Source organism: Canis lupus, chromosome 17 (genome assembly GCF_011100685.1).
Source record: "Canis lupus familiaris isolate Mischka breed German Shepherd chromosome 17, alternate assembly UU_Cfam_GSD_1.0, whole genome shotgun sequence".
Classification (NCBI taxonomy): domain Eukaryota; kingdom Metazoa; phylum Chordata; class Mammalia; order Carnivora; family Canidae; genus Canis; species Canis lupus.
The window spans coordinates 25,861,040-25,882,551 of record NC_049238.1 but is presented as its reverse complement, the minus strand read 5'-3'; the positions used below and the strand labels follow the sequence as shown (position 1 = coordinate 25,882,551).

At 35.8% G+C, this 21,512-nt stretch overlaps 1 protein-coding gene across 15 annotated transcripts in view; it reads right to left on the bottom strand.

The window, feature by feature from the left end:
• Positions 1-565: 565 nt before the first annotated feature.
• The window catches only part of BIRC6 (baculoviral IAP repeat containing 6), a 230,691-nt gene continuing 209,744 nt past the window's right edge, over positions 566-21,512 (bottom strand). For 11 of the 15 annotated variants that reach the window (XM_038561234.1, XM_038561222.1, XM_038561223.1 and 8 more), the window contains 5 exons: positions 20,631-20,792; positions 17,643-17,720; positions 11,709-11,897; positions 6,908-7,042; positions 566-1,431 (listed from right to left, as the gene is read on the bottom strand). In XM_038561234.1, the coding sequence (XP_038417162.1) occupies positions 1,252-1,431; positions 6,908-7,042; positions 11,709-11,897; positions 17,643-17,720; positions 20,631-20,792 (744 nt within the window). In that variant the 3' untranslated portion in view covers positions 566-1,251. The remainder of the gene's footprint in view (positions 1,432-6,907; positions 7,043-11,708; positions 11,898-17,642; positions 17,721-20,630; positions 20,793-21,512) is intronic. The other 4 variants (XM_038561227.1, XM_038561230.1, XM_038561232.1 and 1 more) reach the window with 1 other exon arrangement.

The following is a 21,512-nucleotide window of genomic DNA, read 5'->3' as shown; positions in this document are numbered from 1 at the left end:
TGTGCCTTGTATGTCAGCATCATGCTTCCTAGTTCCCCCTTTTCTTCAGAGAGCAGCTCTTTCTTCAGAATATAGCTTCTCCTTCTGGTAGCTCCAGATTCAAGGTTCCCACACGCCACTTCATTTTATATAAATATTGTCAAAAATCACCTTAGCTTTTAGTTTGTGATAATTGGTTTTTGAAAAATATCCTTTCCTTTCCCATGCTTAGGTCTTGAAAGAGTCCAATTCTTTGTAGAAATAGCATTTCACACCATGGCAAACTGTTTTAGAAACAAGACATACTAATACACCTAAGTCTTTATTTATTTGGCTCTAAGAAGAATTTGCATGAAAATGAGCCTATATGGCAGGTACAGAACGTACTGTAACAGCACCAGAGAGGTATCCTCTCTGCTCCACAGAGCCTCAATGTTTGAATACATACATGTGACTTTAGTAATAAAACCAGAGTCCAGGAAAAAAGGAGCCCTTTAGGAAAAAATCAGTTTAGAGTGACTTTTCAAGTTGACCATTCCTTCTCATATATTTAAATTCAAATAACGGATACATTCACAGGCCCAAATGTTGGCATAGAATAAAATCATGTTCATTTATTTTTTCTGCATCTTAGAATTAGAAGGCATAAAATTAAATACGTTGAATGTAATAAATTCATCCATACAAGTGCAAGTCTCCAGCTATAATGCATTTTATGGCATATTTTTCATTTAAAAAATGTACCAGTAAATCAAAAAAGAGGGAGTATGTCCATTTAACTTTTATTTAAGTGTATGTAGGAGGTCTTCAGAAATCAAAGATGAGCATGAAGATATGGCCAAACATAAAATCTATCAAATTCAGTGAAAAGTTGCTGACTTTAAATAGTAGTTGTAAGAATGACCAATATATATTCTTTGTTAACAACCCCTCACTCTACAGTAAAAAAAAAATAAAATAAACATTCAGTAAACATTCTTTCCTAAGGTAGTTTCCCTTATATATCAGTGATTTATCCATTTCTTTGTATACACAAATTTGTTGAACATACCAATCAGTGGTTCTCACAATTGAAAAATAAAAGCACAAAAAAGTTTACACTCTTGTACAGGTAAATAAAAGATCACCTTGAATTAAACTGGATCTCCTTAAGGGCATAGTATAGTTTCAGTTTCAATAACTATTACATAATTAGTTTCTTACATACAAATATTGACATATTTGGCTTGTGCTTCAAAGCCTTTGTGTCTATGAAGTCCATGTCAATGCAGCTCATAATTTGAAGTCACTGGGGAGTTCTTTACTGCTGCTTGGTTTGACCTGATCATGCATTAGAGTCTCCTCAGCATCTGCTGGGGCACTGCACATATCCGAGGCATCATCAGCATCAGGGTCTAAGCCTTCGGGACAGGAAAGTTTTAGCAGCTCTTCCCGGAGCTGAGCAGTGTGACGCTAAACAGGGGAAAATAAGTGATATTAGAATTATAAACTCTGGCATTCTAACATAACACCATTTGAGGGAGGAACCGAGTTTAAAACAAAACCCAAAGCATCAAGCCTACAAATATTTATTGAGCACCTTCCTTATACTAGCTACTGTAAGAAGCAGTGAACAACATAGGCAAAAATCTCTAACTCCAAAATAATTGATATTGCTGAAAAGCCCAGAGTAGCATGCTCACAAACCCTACCCGTGCCCCCATCTCAGTAACAGGAACAGCACTGCTAATGATTTATAAGATACCATTCATGTGTGATGTATACGCTTTTTAAATTTACTTTTAAAAATTTTATTTACTTATTTGACCGCGTCAGGCTTCCTGCATGAAGCCTGCTTCTCCCTCTGCCTGTGTCTCCGCCTCTCTGTCTCTCTCTCTCTGTGTCTCTCATAAATAAATAAATAAATAAATAAATAAATAAATAAATAAATAAAATCTTAAAAAAAAACGTACCATTATTTTACTGAATGTAAACAAGTATTTATCAGGTACCAGGTCTTTTTTTAAATTTTTAAATTTTTTAAATTTTTATTTTTTTTAAAGATTTATTTATCCATTTATGATAGACAGAGAGAGAGAGAGAGAGAGAGAGAGAGAGGCAGAGGAACAAGCAGGCTCCATGCCGGGAACCCGACACGAGACTCGATCCCGGGACTCCAGGATCGTGCCCTGGGCCAAAGGCAGGCACTAAACTGCTGAGCCACCCAGGGATCCCCGGTACCAGGTCTTATGTAGAATATTTGCAAATTGTTTTACACTAATTATTTCACTTAATGCTCAGAAAATACCTTAGAAACAATTTAAACATTCTAATTTTTGTTTCAAAAGTAGGCTCCACACCCATGTACAGCCCAACACAGAGCTCAAACTCATGACCCTGAGATCAAGAGCTGAGCTGAGATCAAGAGTCAGATGCTTAACTGACTGAGCCACCCAGGTGCCCCCTCACCTTTTTTTCCTAATTTAAACCAGTGAAGAAGAGGATCCAGAGAGCTCACACAGTTTTGCATTCTACCACATGCTACCACTGAGATACAGACGTAGGGATGTTAACAGTTCTACAAATAATAAGTCTTGGTTTATAATTTTCTACTGGGAGAGAAATGATCTCAAATATCACACCAGGGCTTTGACAATTTGCTGTAGTCAATAGATGACTTTGAATATTAACCAAAATTTACAGAACAATTTTTACGTATGAGGCACCGTGTTCAACAGTGACAATATTAAAGCAAGAAGTAGACTAAAGAAGATATAATCTCTGACCTCACAGAACCTAAATTTGGGTTGGATGTCTAAGACCTCTATAAACAAGATAAAAACAGCTACATACTTGTAGACATTTGTAAGATTTTAAAATATATTAACATGCTGGGAATTTTTTTTTTTTAAGATTTTATTTATTTATTCGAGAGAGAGAGAGACAGAGAGAGACAGAGAGAGGCAGAGACACAGGCAGAGGGAGAAGCAGGCTTCATGCAGGAAGCCTGACGCGGGACTTGATCCCAGGACTCCAGGATCACGCCCTGGGCTGAAGGCAGCGCTAAACCACTGAGCCACCCAGGGATCCCAACATGCTGGTAATTTGTTTCTCTACCCCAATTTCTCTTTCACTGTGGACAACAGAAGAACACGTTAACTAGGGAAGGAGAGGGAAAAATATAATGATTATAAGGGCCTAGCTGAGGTGGGATATTATGCTTTTATTGTGGAATTATTAAGCTAAGTAGCTGCTTACTCTTCTCAAGTAGCACTCAGCAGCAAAGATGTAGTTGAAATTATGTAAATTGGGACTGATTCAGGGATAGATATTTCTAGGCCAGAGTGACAGAGAAATAACAGAATAAAAGAATCTGAGATATAAGCAAGACACCAAATGACATAACAAAGCCAAAGAAAGTGGACTTTTGCCACTAAGGTTTTGTGTATAAAAGAAAGGAGGTATCTAAACATAGGTTTGGAGAAGACCAATTTGGTTATGGACTACAGAAACAACTAGAAGGGGGAAAACTAAGTCCAAGGAACCTGGTCAAATAGATAAAGCTGTGGGACATAAAAAAGAAATAATGGGCGGGGGGGGGGGGGGGGGTAGTTCCCAGTAGTTCCCTGAAGGCATCACTGATAAGATCTAGTACTGACCAAGTAAACTACATGAAAGAGGGGTTGAATAATATTTGAAGATTTTAAGATAGAGAAAAATGATTTAAAATTAAAAATATGGGGTGCCTAGTGGCTCAATCAGTTAGGCGTCTGACTCTCGATTTCGATTTCAGCTCAGGTCATGATCTCAGGGTTTCGAGATTGAGCTCTGTGTTGGGCTCTGCGCTGGCCATTGAGCCTGCTTAGGATTTTCTCTCTCCCTCTTCCATTGCCACTCCCCCTCTTAAACAAATAGCTTCCACACAGCAAAAAACAACAACCAGCCAACACAACTAAAGACAGCCTATTGAATGGGAGAAGATATTTGTAAATGACATATCCAGTAAAGGGTTAGTATCCAAAATATACAAAGAACGTGTGTAATGCAATACCAAACAAATAATCTGATTAAAAAATGGATAGAAGACAGGTACAGACATTTCTCCAAAGACATATAGATGACCAACAAACACATGAAAAGATGCTCAACGTAACTCATCATCAGGAAAATTCAAATCAAAACCGCAATGAGCTATCACCTCACACCTATTAGGAGGGCTAAGATAAAAAAAGTCAAAGAAATAACAAGTGTTGTTGGGGATGTGGAGAAAAAGAAACACTTGCATTGTTGATAGGAATGCAAACTGGTGCAGCCACTATGGAAAACTTTATGAAAATTTCTCAAGAAATTAAAAACAGTACTACTCTATGATCAGTAATCATACTACACTGGGTATTTACCCCAAAATATGAAAACATTAAATTCAAAAGGATATATACACTCTTATGTTTACTGCAGCATTCTTTACAAGAGCCAAATTAGAGAGGCAGGCCAAGTATCCACTAACAGATGAGTAGACAAAGAAGATGTGACATATATATACACAATGGAATATTATTTAGGCATAAAAAAGAATGAAATCTTGCCATTTGCAACAACATGGATGGAGCTAGAGTACACTGCTAAGCAAAATAAGCCGGTCAGAGAAAGACAAATACCATATGAGTTCACTCATGTGTCATTTAAGAAACAAAACAAACAATGGGAAAAAAGAAGAAAGACAAAGAGAAAAGAGACTCTTAACCATAGAGAACAAACAGATGGTTACCAGTGGGGAGGTGGGTGGGGGGCTCAATGAAATAGGTGATGGGGATTAAGGAGTGTACTTGTGATGAGCACCAGGTGTTGTATGGAAGTGTTGGATCACTATATTATACACCCAAAATTAATATAACACTATATGTTAACTACACTGTAATTAAATTGAAATAAATGAAATAAAAAAACTCATAAAAGTGAGAGTAAAATGTGGCTAGCTAGGGCATGGGGGTGAGAGAATGGGAAAGATGCTGTTTAAGTGTACAAACTTGCAACTAGTCTACAAATAGGTACTGGAGTAATGAGCAGAGCAGTGATTATAAACAATAATATATTACAATTACCAAACTTGGTAAGAGTCTATATCTTAATTGTTCCAACCAAAATAAAGAAATGATTATCATACAATGTGACAGAGGTGCTATGGCTACAATGATAATCATATTACACTATATAAAATGTATCAAGTTAATATGTTCTATATCTTAAATTTATACATTATGTTAGCTATACTTTCTGTTAAAAAAAAAAAAGAGGAAAACTTGACTGGAGGGAAGAGAAATTCTAATTAGAGATCTTCACTTAAGTAATAACAGAGCATCCAAGAAAAGATGCCATAATATAATTCTGAGAAATCAAAAACCAGGTAATAGTTGGAAAAGTTGTTTAAAGAGAAAATGGCTGGGGCGCCTGGATGACTCAGTGGTTGACGGTCTGCCTTTGGCTCAGGTCGAGATCCTGGGGTCCTGGGATCAAGTCCCACATCAGGCCCCCTGCACAGAGCCTGTTTCTCCCTCTATCTCTCTGTGTCTTTCATGAATAAATAAATTTTAAAAAGAGAGAGAAAGAGACAGAGAGAGATGGCTTTTGGGGCACCTCGCTGGCTCAGCTGGAGAAGCATGTAACTCCTGAACTCAGGGTTCTGAGCTCAAACCCCATGTTGCATGTGCAGACTGCTTAAAAAAAATAAAATCTTAAAAAAAAAAAAAAAAAAAAAAGAGCGAATGGCCTTTAAAGCAAAGAGCTAGACTTATCATGGTGACTTTGTAACATATATAAATGTGGAATCACTAGGTTATATACCTGAAGCAAACATAAAAATTTTATGTCAACTACACTTAAAAAAAAAGAAAGACACTAAATGGCCAAAGTTAAGAGTACAGATACAACTGAGAGAGAAAGAGAATAAAATGGCCCTGAGGGCCAAAATGTAATCCATCAGGTATATAATCATTCAGAAGGGGGAAGAAAAAATACGCTAAAAGAATTGAAGAGCATGAGAAGAGGAGGAACCAGAGCTCTACAAATGAAAACTGTGGTAGAAAAGACAAACATTTAGATCAGTGAAATGAGAGCTTTTTAAAAAAATTATTAAAAAATATTTTTTTTAAACTTTAAAAAAAGTAAACTTGAAGCTCCAACTCACAACCCTGAAATCAAGGGTCACATCCTCTTCCAGTGAGCCAGCCAGGTTCCCCAAGTGAGTATTTTCATAGATAGACAGTGTTATACAAGCTTAAACTCAAGTAATCTAAGGCAAGGCAGGCTTCCATAAAATGAAACTTAAACTGCAACCGAATGGCAGTAAGTTCACAGAAGAGGTAAAGTGACGGTAAAGTCCTGCAGGGGAGGGGATCCCTGGGTGGCGCAGTGGTTTGGCGCCTGCCTTTGGCCCAGGGCGCGATCCTGGAGACCTGGGATCGAATCCCACATCAGGCTCCCGGTGCATGGAGCCTGCTTCTCCCTCTGCCTGTGTCTCTGCCTCTCTCTCTCTCTCTCTCTGTGACTATCATAAATAAATAAAATTAAAAAAAAAAAAAAAAAAAAAGTCCTGCAGGGGAGAGATGGGAACAGAGAGGGGAGCCAGAGTCATTGGTGTGGAGAACTGGTGGTGGGGACCTTGGGTAGATTGAAAAGTAAACTGCAAAAGAGAAAAGGGAAAAGAACAAAAACTCATTCACAGAGCACACGTTGTTGTCAACATCCTTTTCAGGAAGTGTCAACTCGCTGTCAAATTTAATCTATCTTTTCTACAGACTTTTGGGTAGTAATTTAGGCCTCTGAACTTAAAATAAATGTTTCTTTGAATCCTTCTGATTCCTTTACCACTGGTGACTACGGCTTCTACCAATGAATATAGGACTCTTTGACCAAAGCCACCAAGGGGCTCCTGTTAGGAAGGCTCACTCACCTTGAGAGCTGCTGCATGGTGGGACATAGTTCTGCCTACCCGCTTATCACTGCTGTACTGCTGGATGTCTGCAATCCACTCCTCACACTGGGCCATGATCTCAACTCTCTTCAAGTAAAAATGTTTGTGTATAACCTTAAGAATAAAACAACCAAGGGAACAAAATGTGTTCAGGTCAGAATTTAGAAGACAAAATAAGTGGCATTACAAAGAAATGAAATTTAAAAGACAATTGCAATCATTTTGTCTCCACAAAACTCAATTTAGTGAATTTTACATTAACAAGGAAGAATCAGGCTAATGATATCAGAAGACATGTTTTGAAATGCCCAGATCTACAGCAACCAGACATTCAAACAGCTAATCATATCACAGAGAGGATGATAAAGACATATATAATGCAATACCAAGGTAAGCACTGTAAATAAATAGCCAGGAGAAAATAATTAGGAAAGTATTGACAAGAGAAAAACTGTCAAATTTTCTACCTTTAAAACAGAACTCTACAAAAATACCTAAATAAAGACATTACAAATGTCAAAGATATTGATACAGAAATAAGAACAGAGCCATAAAAAAAGGCACTATTATTACTTTCTTAATTTTATCTTCTGGTTAATTTATAGTTAAGATTGTATTTTATAAATAGATAGGGTGTTTATTTATTTGAGAGAGGGAACAAGTGTGGATTGTATTTTATAAAGTTAACTTGTCTTGTTTATTTATTTGAGGGAGAGAGCAAGCTTGCATGCAAGTGGATGTTTGTGGGGGACGGGGGAGGTGTAGAGGGAGAAGGGGAGAGAGAGAATCTTAAGCAGGCTCCAGGCTCAGTGTATAGCCCCACATGGGACTGTATCTCACAACCCTGAGATAGAAACCAAGAGTTAGAGGCTTTAATGACCGAGCCACCCAGGTGCTCCAAAGTTAACCTTCCTTGAAGTCATTGTGGTTTGCATACGGAATTTTTAAAAATTCTCTTGGAAAAGTCAGAATTTCTTCCTGTATAATAAGCAGTAGGAGTCTACTGACAAATTTAAGTGAGAAATTAGACCAATTTGGAAATACTGTAACAGTTAAAAAATACTATTCTGGGGGTGCCTGGGTGGCTCAGTCCATTAAGCATCTACTTTTAACTCAGGTCGTGATCTCAGGGTCCTGGGATGGAGCTTCGCATCAGGCTCCCTACTCAGCGGGAAGCCTGCTTCTCCCTCTCCCTCTGTCCACTCCCCTTGCTTGTGCTCTTTCTCTTTTTCTTTCAAATAAATGAAATCTTTTTTTTTTAAAGATTTTATTTATTAATTCATGAGAGACACACAGAGAGAGGCAGAGACATAGGTAGGCATAGGGAGGAGAAACAGGCTCCATGCAGGGAGCCCGATGTGGGACTTGATCCTGGGTCTCCAGGACCATGCCCTGAGCGAAAAGCAGACATTCAACCGCTGAGCCACCCAGACATCCCTAAATAAATGAAATCTTAAAAAAAAAAAATACTATTCTATATCCTAGGTGAACCATTATATTCCAAGAAGCTTATCTTCCCTAAAAATGGGCAGTAATACCTACAAAGTATTCTTAGGAAAAATTGGGAAGGGATATAAAATAGCAGTAAGGTACTATTATTACATTTAACAATTGCCGCATTTGATGCCTATGGGGACACAAAAGTAAGGCATAACGTGACACGAAGAACCACAACAAACACAGAACCAGATAGGTGAGCACACCAAAAAAGATAGTTAAAAAACAAAAAGTATGGAATTGTTGAATCACTATATTGTATACCTGAAACTATTAACACTGTATGTTAACTATACTAGAATTAAAATGAAATGAAATAAGATAAAGAAAAAACAAAGAAAAGCAAAAACAAGACCAAAACCCCCCTGGGAATTCAGGGTCACATGTGATTGGGAAAATCAGGAAAGCATTCATAACAGGGGTGCCCCTTGAGAGCTAGGTGAGCTAGGTTCTAAGGAAGAAAAATGATCGCTTCAAATTATACTTATCTGCTTTTTATAAAAGTCACCCCCCAACTGTGAGTTCCTTATGTTAACAGTTTTTCTTCCAGAAAAAAATGTTTATGTATGAACCAACAAATTATACATCAACTGAGTATAAATACTTACACGCTTATTTCAATACATTTTAAAAGTGAAAATAAATAAATAAATAATAAATAAATAAATAAATAAAAGTGAAGTTCAACATATACAGAAAAGTACACAAATCACATGTACAATTGGATGCATTTTCCCACAGTGCACACGAATGTAATCTCTACTCAGATGAGAAACAGAACATTATCAAGTATGCCAGAAGTCCCCTTTGTGCCTCAAAGATTATCTCATCGATAATTCTCATCCATAGGTATACACTACCCTAACTTCCTCTTTTTCTTTAAAAAACTTTTTTTTGAAGGTGTGTGGGGAGAGAGAGAGAGAGAGAGAGAGAGAGAGAGAATCTTAAGCAGACTTCCCACTGAGCACGGGGCCTGACTCAGGGCTTGGTCTCACAATGCTGAGATTATGACCTGAGTTGAAATCAAGAGTTGGATGCTTAACTGAGTCACCCAGGTGTCTCTCTATTCTGACTTCTTTAAGCATGTTAGTTCACTCATTTCTGAACTTTTTATAAAAAGAATCATGAAAATGAAAAGTACTCTTTTATGCCTGGCTTCTTATGCTTATGTCTATTGATTTTGTTGATAGGCAAGTGAACGGTTTCTAGTTTTTGACAGTTATGAATAATGTTATGAACATTCTCTATACTCAATATGTACCAAATTTCTATGAAGCACATACCAAGTAGTGGAACTGCTAGTCATTCAGCATATATTCAGCTGATCAGATCCTGCCAAAAGAGTTTTCCAAAGAGGCTATACTGATTTATATTCCTGTCAGAAGTGCATCAGAGTTCCAGTTGCTGCACATCCTAACATCCAGTATCAAAAGCCTTTAAATTCCTAGAATGCTGAAGAATAAGAAGGCAGGGGCTAGACAAGGTAGGGCTTTGTAGGCCATGGTAAGGACTTGGGGTTTTTCTTCATATAATGCGAAGTCAGCGGAGTGAGATGATGAGATTATGTGTGGAGAATCTCTGTAGAGGGACAAAACTGGATGCAGGAAAACCAGTGAGGAAACTACTTTAACGGTCCAAGTAAGAGGTAATGGTGGCTTGAAATAGGTCAGTCATGGTAAAGATGGTTTTAACCACCGGTTTTGATTATGTTTTGAAGAATGGAGCCCAACAGGATTTGTCATTACACTGAATGTGTTATGTTAGGAAAAGAATCAAGTCACAGGTGGTAAAAGTTTAGGGCTTAAATGATGGTGCTTTTACTGAAAGAGAGAAGGAAGGAAGAATCAAGAGTCCAGTTTTGGGACGCCTGGGTGGCTCAGCAGTTGAGCACCTGCCTTAGGCCCAGGGCCTGATCCTGGAGTCCTGGGATCGAGTCCCACACAGGGCTCTCTGTATAGAGCCTGCTTCTCTCTTTCCCTGTATCTATCTCTGCCTCTCTTTTGGTCTCTCTCATGAAAAATAAATAAAATCTTAAAAAAAAAAAGAGTCCAGTTTTAGTGTTAAAATAACTTTAGTACAATCCAGTAGACTTATCAAGTAGTTTATATATCTGGATTCACTCTTTGAATCTTAAGGCTAAAAGAAGGTCAGTTTCTGCCCTTGAAAAACTTATATTCTCCTTTCATAGCATGAATTTCTTCAGTGCACTTGAGTTCTGAGTACCTTAGCGCAGTGCCTAAGAACAGCTGACATTCAATATGGGTGCAAAATGAATTACTTAAAATAAGTAACTCAAGCTTGAAAAGGGGCAGAATACACTTCAGAGCACAAAGAAATACTTGTTTGTATTTCCAGTAATATGAAGAAAAGTGATTTCCCATGGAATTTCAAGGTAAATTTCAAGCCTTTGTGAAAATAAAAACCCAACTTTATCATTCAAAGTGTGAATTCATTTAGTAATAACAAAAGTGAAAGAAGAAATGATCTTTTTGCATTCTTTCAAAGTATACTCATCATTGCTATTTGATAAGGAGGATTTCAGGTACAATGCTACACAGTAGCCACACATAACTGCTTAGTTAGCTTAAAAATCAATTTGCTGGCAGATAACATGCCAATTTTTCCTCTAAAATGTTGAGTGTCTAGTACAATTTAAGAAACTGATGATGAAGAAAAGCAATTTTTAAAAAGAAACATGTTTCACAATACAGTTAAAATAAGATGTGATAAAGTAGTTTGATACCACGGATGAAGAATACAATCATATTTTAGGAAGATTGTGGAGAGACAACTAACCACAGGAATAATCCCTTTTCAGAATGTGGTGAAATAAAAAGTACTTGTGAATATGAAGACAGGTTTCAGAAACTTACTAAGTCCAACTTTATCCTAAAGGAAAGAAGAGGTCTTTTCGATATTCACACATGGATATTAGTTTAAGGGAAAAATTTCTATCTGCAAGACAAATGTAGAAAGTACCTTGACCTCTAATAAAAAAGAGTTATTTTTATGAGGACTATTTTAATAAAATAGACAGTTTGCTAGTAGAATGCTAACTGTTAAAAATAAGAAATTTAAAAATTGTCCCCAAATATAGTCAGATGCCTTTTAGAAAGTAGGGGGTTTTAAAATTCGCTTCTATTTATATTATTACTTATCTTTTATGATTAAAAAGTATAGTTTAGTATACCACAGATTGTCTAAATATAGTCAAGTACAATACTAACAAACTATATTCTATAATGTCTTTAATAAAGTGTTTCATTAATTTTATTGAACATACCTCTTTAAAGCATGGTGAAGGGTTTCTGATTTGTTCTAGCATTGCCCACTTAACCGTTGCTTGTCTAATGTTTCCATCGTATTCTCGAGAACTCTGTGTGCCACTGGGAGTGCCTCTAGACCGTTCATATCCTGGTTCATTAAAATAAGGCTCAGCTACTAATATAAGGGACTGAACAGACACCAACACCTGAGGAACAAAGAAATAAAGACAAGCTATAATGGGACATTTTTATTACTAGGAAACCATATCTTTTAATATGTTCTCCATATATTTTTATCACCATAAAATGGGTGTTAATCATTAGGACACTGAAATACTGTATTATTAAAAGTAAAATTAAAATAGGTACAGTAGACTCATATAGTATTTGTATATTTTATGTTCTTGAATCCTTGAAAAAAATAAAGATATTTCTTGAAACTGCTTAAAAAAAACCCATTTGTTTATAAACATCCTACGCCAATTTAAATATTATTGTGCTTGCACTGCCCTGATTCTCAAAAAGCATAATGCTAACCATGCACTCTTAATACTCACTTGTAAGAAAAAAACTAGGCATGAGGCAATCTTTATTTTTACTCCAAGGAAAATACTTTTTAAAAGGTATCTCGTATTTGCCTTTAAAAAAAAAAAGATTTATTTATTTATTTTAGAGACATATTACAAGTGTGAGGGGCCAAGGGAGAGGGAGAGAGAATCTCAAGCTGACTCTGCACTGAGTGTAAAGTCCAATGTGGGGTTTGATCTTACAACGCTGAGATCATGAACTGAGCTGAAATGAAGATTCAGCTGCTTAGCCAACTGCTCCACTCAGGTGCTCGTGCATTTTAAAACATATACCACTTTGGAAGTACACAAATGCCTCTTTTTTTTTTTTTTTTCAGTGAACTCAACAATATAGGAGTCATAATATTTACTTTATGGAATTTTCTGGAGCATTGGATTATCTGACTTGTTCAGTCATTTTATTTCATGGCACACTTTACTGTAGCCATAAACTGGGAATGAAAAAACAGTACATTAATAAATCCCTGAAAAGAAAAAAATTTCTCTTTTTTAAAAGGACTTGATTTTTAAATATTAAAAGTTATCTAGCTCTGAGAACAATGTATAATATGTAAGTCAGAGACCACAGTAGACAGAATAACTTAACCCTTCACAACTTTTTTCGGTCATCTGTAAAATGAAGACAGCACCTACATAAAAATTGGCTGTGAGAATTAAATAAACTTTTGTGGCAGCAAAGTAGTAGTGCTCACTAAATAAATTTAATTAATATACAGTAGCTACTCTTTCTTTCAGTAAAAATCAAAGCATGCATCCAGAAGAAGTAAAATACAAAACAAAATTATTTCTACTCTGAAAATAAAAGTCTTTTTACCCTATGTAACAGATGCCTGCAAAAAAGCGGTCAGCATGAGTTCCATTTTGATCAACAAAACTTAAAAGTACTACCTGGATCAAACAAAAAAATACTGTTTATCATAGCTACATCTGCCTAAAATGTTTTCTCAGAACATGAACTGACATTTTTTTATTTTTTTAAATTTTTTTTTAAGGATTTTATTTATTCATTCATGAGAGAGAGAGAGAGAGGCAGAGACACAGGCAGAGGGAGGAGAAGCAGGCTCAAGGCAGGGAGCCTGATGCGGGAATCGATCCTAAGACTCCAGGATCATGCCCTGGGCCAAAGGCAGGCGCTAAACGGCTGAGCCACCCAGGGATCCCCATGAACTGACACTGAATTGGTAATTAACTGGAAAACATTTACTACATAACATAGTATATTGTATATATAGCTATACTTAAGTTAATAATAAACAGTTATATTTTCATTCTGTAATGGAGGGTCACTAACTCCTAGTCAATCCTCTGATCCTTTAACAAAGTCATGAGTTACAGACCTTTATTCATGGGTTAAATTTACAGTCCCTCTCCTCTTTAGTTTTATATTAGTATCCACAAAAGTGCAAGAAGTTTCCATTGTAATTAGTTCAGAACTGACCAAATAAAAAACCATGTACCAGCTTCCTTTTACTATCTGTGTCAAAACAAAAAAATTAACCCTGTTGTGTGGTCTTCTACTAGGCTATTTAAGTAGTCAGCAGTAAGTCTCCTACAATTTTATATATTCATTTGGTCACTATACTCCTACCACTATCCATTCTTGTGACTTATTCTTCAGAATATACACTGATTTTCTATATGCCTCCCTCTGCCCCACATCGTTTAAGAGTTATTAAACTTTTGATTTCCTGTATTTTCATGTTGCATCTAAAATTTTATTACAGATATTTCAAGCATAAGAAAGTAGAGTTTATAATCCAAAATATTAACTTGCAACAAGAAATTATATTTTAAGAAATAATAACATCTTTGGTGTAAAGGAAACAATTAGTAAAATGCTTTTAGCCTTTTAAAATAGTTAAGTACCTGCCTCTGGAAAATTATGCTGATAATGAGGAGGACTATAAAACAATGAATGATTTCCATAACTTTCCATTTTAAGAAAAAATAGATATAAAATATATATAAAAATATGAATATATGTATATAATATAAATAAGACTTTTGATTTTAAATTGTGCTAATAGTTAAGACTATTATTACTATGTTACTGCTGGATATAAGACCTATGGCCTAAGAATACAATATGTGATATTTTTATACAAATAACCATGATTCTTTAAGAATCTCACTACAGAGAAACCAAGCAATTCTATTAAAGCTTGCCACTGTTCAAAATAGTTTGGAGTTGTTTTTAATTGTATATAACCTTCAAAAAATTTCTGTGGAAAAAAAAATTTCTGTGGAATACTTTCATTCTGGCAAAAGTGCTTTTATTTATTTATTTTTTTAAGGATTTTATTTTATTTATTCATGAGAGACAGAGAGAGAGAAAGAGAGAGAGGCAGAGACACAGGCAGAAGGAGAAGCAGGCTCCATGTAGGAAGTCTGACACGGGACTCGGGTCTCCAGGATCAAGCCCTGGGGTGAAGGCAGTGCTAAAACACTGAGCCACCCGGGCTTCCTAGAGTGCTTTTATCCTTTGTGCCCATGTGATAAATAAAAAGGCAAAACAAGGGCAGCCCCGGTGGCGCAGCGGTTCAGCGCCGCCTACAGCCCAGGGGTGTGATCCTGGAGACCCAGGATCGAGTCCCACATCCGGCTCCTTGCATGGAACCTGCTTCTCCCTCTGCCTGTGTCTCTGCGCCTCTCTCTCTCTCTCTCTCTGTGTCTCTCATGAATAAATAAATAAAATCTTAAAAAAAAAAAAAAAAAAAGGCAAAACAACAGTGGCCCCCAAAATCTAACCAAGAAGAAATTAAATAATCTTCCCTGAGCCTCTCTAGTCTGCCCCTGAAGAAAGTATCAGAGGATACTGAGCAATGTGTTCCTGCTTACATGCATGTTTCTTGTATAATGTTAATAAAACCTCACAAAAGATTAATATTTCTAAAGAATACAGATGCAAAAATCCTCAGTATATATATCCAGTAATATATAAAAAGAATTATATGCCAAGAGACCAAGTAGATTTATCCCAGAATGCAAGGCTTATCTAACATCCAAAAATTAATATAATACATTGTATTAATAAACTAAAGAAACAAAAATAGTAGAATCATTTCAACAGACGCAGAGAAAGCATCTGATGAAATCTAACATCCATTCATAAATAAAAATACTCAACAAACCAGGAGTAAAGAGGTATATGCTCCACATGAAGAGAATTTGTGAAAAACTCACAGATAATATGATCTCAATGGAGAAAGACAAAGTCTTCCCCCTAAGATCTGGAGGAAGACAAGGCTATTCACTTTTGCCACAGAAAAGAGAGCGCCGACTTGCTCCTGCCCAAGTCAATTTGCAACAGATCTGAAAACCTAGATTCAGGAAACTATCTAAAATAAAGAGAATATCATATAGTTGCTATATAATTTATAAAACTAAAAAAATTACAAGTAAAATATTTAGTCAATAATGGAGTCACAGTTCAATTATAGTATATGAACTCAAAAGATTATTAATAGCAATTAGAAATTATAAAAATACAACTCAGGAAAAATGGATATGCTCTAATATTAAGTGAACAGAAGTGTACAAATGCTATATCTACTATGTTAATTCTCGCTCTGTGAACTATATATATGACAAGAAAACCCCTAAAAGAAATGTATAGAAAGGATAATTTTTATATATGGGTACTTAAGTTTCCAAACTTGTAAGACATATACCCTTGAGCTTAAGTTACTTTATTTGACAAGATTTTCTGTATATATTAGGTATACAGGCAATATAAAAGCTAAAATCAAATCAAATTTTAAACTAAGAAACCTTGAAAATTAATTATAAATTTATTTTAAAAATTATATAAATTCAACAAAAACTTCAATTCTCAGCTAACACTAATTTACTTCATGAAAAACAGAATATCTCTGAACTTCCTTTTGTAGTAAAACTCATCATAAGCTTAGTTTGACAAGAGTAATACACATAAAAAATATTTCAAAGTTTTTGGACTAGAATCAAATAATCATTTCTAAAATGTAGTAGTAGTTACTTGGGAGGAATATTCTAGTAACTGTAAGAAAACAGTTCTCTGCATGAATCATGTAACTTCTTTTTTCTTGGTCTAGACATTAACAAAAAGGGAAAAATTATTGATACTATTTTCTTAGTTCATGAGGATGCTGCAAAGCCTTTTCAGAAAACCAAAAAAGTGACATCCGAAAGAATTTTCTCTTCTTCTCTTTCTTTCTTTTCTTTCTTTCTTTCTTTCTTTCTTTCTTTCTTTCTTTCTTTCTTTCTTTCTTTCTTTCTTTCTTTCTCGATGTATATCTTTCATTCCTGCATCATTTAGTTATCACTTCATTCCTTCCTTCCTTCCTTCCTTCCTTTCTTTCTCCTTCCTTCCTTTCTTCCTTCCTTCCTTCCTTTCCTTCCTTCCTTTCCTTCCTTTCCTTCCTTTCATGTATGTATGTATGTATGTGTGTATGTATGTATGTATGTATGTATTTATTTGCCAGAGAGAGAGAGAGAACGCACACACAAGCAAGAGCACCAGGCAGGGGGAGAGGGAGAAGCAGACCCCCTGCAGAGGCGGAAGCCCAATGCAGGACTCGATCCAGGGACCCTGGGATCACGACCTGAGTTGAAGGCCTAACTGACTGAGCCACCCAGGCACCCCTTAAACACTAAACTTTAACTGTGAGTTTGAACTACTATGAGCAATAATGATTTATTTCTGCTTCCTCAATAAACAAGGAAAAAAGTTAATCCATATTATTAATATGCTTACCTATCTCTTTACTGAGACTCTGAATTAAGTTAAAGTATCAACAAAAAGCATTCGATGGGATATTATATAACATATTATGTGCTTAAGTGGATGTGGAAATTAATTTCCAAAATTTAAGACTATGAAATGTGTGTGTCAAATGCTCTGCAAAATAAGAACTACAAATCCCAAGTTTTATGACTTTTAGGACAGTGCTTCAGAGCCTCAGATGAGTCCCATTATTAAGGAGATTACAGAAAAATCATATTATGTGTAGAAGAAAATGTACTTCTAGTAGTTTATTAAATTCTACTCACATGAGTTGAAGCCCGGTAGTGACTGGGAGATAGGAGAAAATTATCAGTCTTACGTTATCTTTTTGCACCATAGCATAAGGGCAACTTAGGGATTTTTTAAATATTTATTTATTTGGATTTTTTTAAACATAATTTTGAAAAAGTGCAACTTTCATCTTATGTCTTAAGATTCTAAATTTCAGACGAGACTCCACTGTATTAACTGCTCACCTATAAGCTATTCACCTATAGCTTTTTTTGGTTTACTATGTTTATTCTTGGTCACCAAAATAAATTTTTAAAAACATAGATAGTTCTTTATTTTTTAAGTAAAACTCAGAGAAATGTGTTTACTTGCAAAAAGCTTGAGGTCTGAGGATTCCACTTCTCTTCTGGTCTTCCATGCCACGTATTTAAGATACTTAAACACACCTGAGGAAGAAGAGAAGAAAGCATAACAGAACTGAGTGCTTTTTAAAAGCAAACTGTTGCAACTAGAAGCAAAAATGAAATGCTATAACGTCAGAGTATCTGTTTTATGTACCCCAACAAAACACTAAGAGTCAATAAGAACAAGTTGGCATCTTCAGATGTGATCCAAGATCTGTATGGCATTATAATTCCTTCATAATGAAAAATGAATCAGTAACTATTACATGTTAATACAAATAATGTATTTTTTAATGAAAAATAACTCTTTGCGAAACCAAAAAAAAATTTCAGGAGGAAAAGTAGTACCATTTTACATTAAAAAGACTGCCCTTGGAGCACCTGGGTGACTCAGTCCATTAAGTGTCTGCCTTGGACTCAGGTCATAATATCAGGGTCCTGGGATGGAGCCTTAAGTCAAGCTCCCTGCTCAGTGAGGAGTCTGCTTCTCCCTCTGCCCATCCCTACAGCTTGTGCCCTCTCTCCCTCTCTCTCTCAAATAAATAAATAAAATCTTAAAAAAAATCTCTCTCAAAATTTTTTAAGTTTTCAAAATGGATATGGCTTAATAGAAGAAATCTTGATTTCCCTATCTGCCTCTATATTCAATTGTTACAACATATTGTTTTGGTTGAAGTATACAGATAAAACCTAGCTTCATGGCAGCCCGGGTGGCCCAGCGGTTTAGCGCCGCCTTCAGCCCAGGGTGTGATCCTGGAGACCCGGGATCGAGTCCCATGTCGGGCTTCCTGCATGGAGCCTGCTTCTCCCTCTGCCTGTGTCTCTGCCTCTCTCTCTGTGTGTCTATCATAAATAAATAAAATATTAAAAAAAAAAACCTAGCTTCACATAAACATGAAGTTGGAAGGGGAGGACCCCATCAGCCTCCTGAAAAGCCCCTGAGGATCTTCTGGGTTCCTCAGAACAAATTTTACAACCCAGATACTTGTTCACTCAGACAGCAAGAATGAACTCAAACTATCTGCCAAAGAGAGGTCAAGAGGCCATTCTGGAAAAAACAGATCTGGGGACATTTTATCTATATTTGTAAACTAATAATTTCATATAATAGGCAGCTGATTTGGAAAATAAGTGGTCCTTAATAAAGCAGAGAAGTCCATCTCCTTGCTATTCTTGCGATTACTCTGTGACTGAAATAATGCAAAATACACTAATTCATTTAGGATATAGTTGTATTAATAATTTAAAGAGACTTATATCTGAATAGCTCTGTATATTATTATTTAAGGTACTGTCAGACATTTGATTTTTAGAGCATTCCTGTGACTATGAAGGCAGGTATTCTTACCTCTATCTATAGATCTAGAATCCAAGGTTAAATGTTACCAGTGTACAATACAGCAAAGACTATATAAATCAGGATATTCAACTCTCAGGTCCTTATCTGCTTCCCTATACCATTAAGTCTGTTTTTGTTTTGTTTTGTTTTGTTTTGTTTTTAGAGAGAGGGAGGGAGAGAGGAGAGAGAGAATCTCAGCTGGAGCATTCCCAGTGTGGAAGCTAAATCAGGGTTCAATCTCACGACCTTGAGATCATGATCTGAGCAGAAATCAAGAGTTGGATGGATGCTTAACTGAGCCACCCAAGCGCCCCTATACCATTACGTCTTAAGGAAGTAATTTCTTAAGTAAAATTTAACATTTTACACTTAAATTCTATTCAGATTCTAGTCTCTCTCTTGAGTAAAGCCAACATTGCCATATCTTCTTTTCAGTTCAGTCAAAAAATATCTATTCTTCGCTCTTCCACTAAAGTAAGGTTTACTGGGCAGCCCCGGTGGCTCAGTGGTGTGGCGCCGCCTTCAGCCCAGGGTGTGATCCTGGAGACCTGGGATCGAGTCCCACATCGGGCTCCCTGCATGGAGCCTGCTTCTCCCTCTGCCTGTGTCTCTGCTTCTCTCTCCTCTCTGTGTATTCTCATGAATAAATAAATAAAATCTTTAAAAAAAAAAATAAAGTAAGGTTTATTTATCTCTGGTTAAATCTCCTGCAATAAACTCACAAAACAAATCCCAGTTTTATGATTTAAGTTTATGATGAAGACAAAACCAAGGGAAAACTTAATCCACCTTTAATAAACCAGATCAACTTCAAAAACTTGCTTCTCTCATATCATCAAAGAAATGTCTCCTTGTGAAGTCTATACATTTTTTCTGACCGTCTAGTAATTTTTAAACATGAAATACTTCCAGCATGGAATTCACTGCTGTAATTCCATCAAGTTACCCAAAATTACTTTGAAAAGTGATGATTGTTCTTTTAAATCTAATTTTAATAGTTTTACTGCCATATGAAATGCTTATTATACCTCTTAGTCAACTTCCCTTTTAGATAGAATGCATCTTCCTATTTGTAAGAAAATATAAAACATTTCAACATAAATTGTCAAAAATAAGTTTACAATTATATGTATCATGAAAAACATGGATAGCTACGAAAGCAAAAAAAAAAAAAAATGATGATACGCAAAAAAGGAATACAGAGTTGACAAGACCATGCTTTTGCCATTCAACTATCCTGAGGTATTTGTGAAAAGATAACTGGAATTGGAGGTACAGAAAGTAAAAAAAGGTGAGAGGCAAAGACAGACACTTGGCTCTACTACCTCCTGAGTGAAGAAAGCTCTCAACTGGCCAAGGGATATGTTGAGTAAGTTAGTCCCTCAGTAACTTCTTAAGACTCTAAGTGCATCTCAACACTGTTGTTTCTGCCTTTTTTGGTTCCTTCTCTCTCTCATTCCTCAGGCTAATCTTTGCATATAGGAAAGAGAAGCACGAAGAAAGCCACATAACTCTCAGAAGGAGATAACCAAAAGAAAGTTTTTGTTTAAATTACAAAGAACCTTGGGTTTCAACACTTTGGCATTAGAAACAAAAGGCCAAAATTACATTACCTTGCCATCATTATAAAGGTTTGGATTGAATCGCACGCTATGACCACCAGTTGTCTCTAGATTCACAAGAGGGGGTGAACTGGGATAATCTTGAGGAAAATATACGTCGAACTCAAAGCAGCCATTTGCATAAGGGGTGTCCGCTGGACCAGTTATCAGAACCTAGTATGCATATACAAATACACAAAAGTCCATGTCACTATTCCTAAACACTGCTTGCTATTTAGAAAAACACAATCCAACATGAAATAAGAACAACCTTCTTATATCCTATATACATTTCCACCAGAGTGTGTTAAAAATGAGGTTAAAAGTTAAAAATAACATGAGTAGGAAATGGTGTTAGATTAGGATTAAAGTTATTTAGTTCTGGTGAAAATGGGCTATTAAAAGAAAGATGGCATAACATCTTATGCCTTTTAATATTAAATCAAATACCTTTTAATATTAAGTTACTATTTTTCTGAGAGCTTTCCTTCATGATATTTCCTATAGTATTCAACAATTTGAAATTTTGCACATACTCATTATCACATCCACAAGGTAGGAGGGTAATTTTCTGCAATACATCTTCAGATAAGTTATATTTTGAGAAGTAACTTAGTTTTAAGTATTTTTCTTTGGGATAATGAGACAAGTAGATAACAAGAATAAAAGTTCTCATGTAACAATTTATGATTTAAAAAAAAAAGGTTTTGAGAGAACAGAGAACTAATAACCCTATGGTGTTTCCCATAGGGTTATTAGTAGTCTAAAAAAAAGCAGAGAACCCAAAAGTGAGTATCAAAATTATTTAATGAATTTTGTTTAAGTCAATGATACTAATTGTGCAAGGCATGAGCAGCAAAGCCTCTGGTACTGAATAGCTGTGTGAAGGCAAGT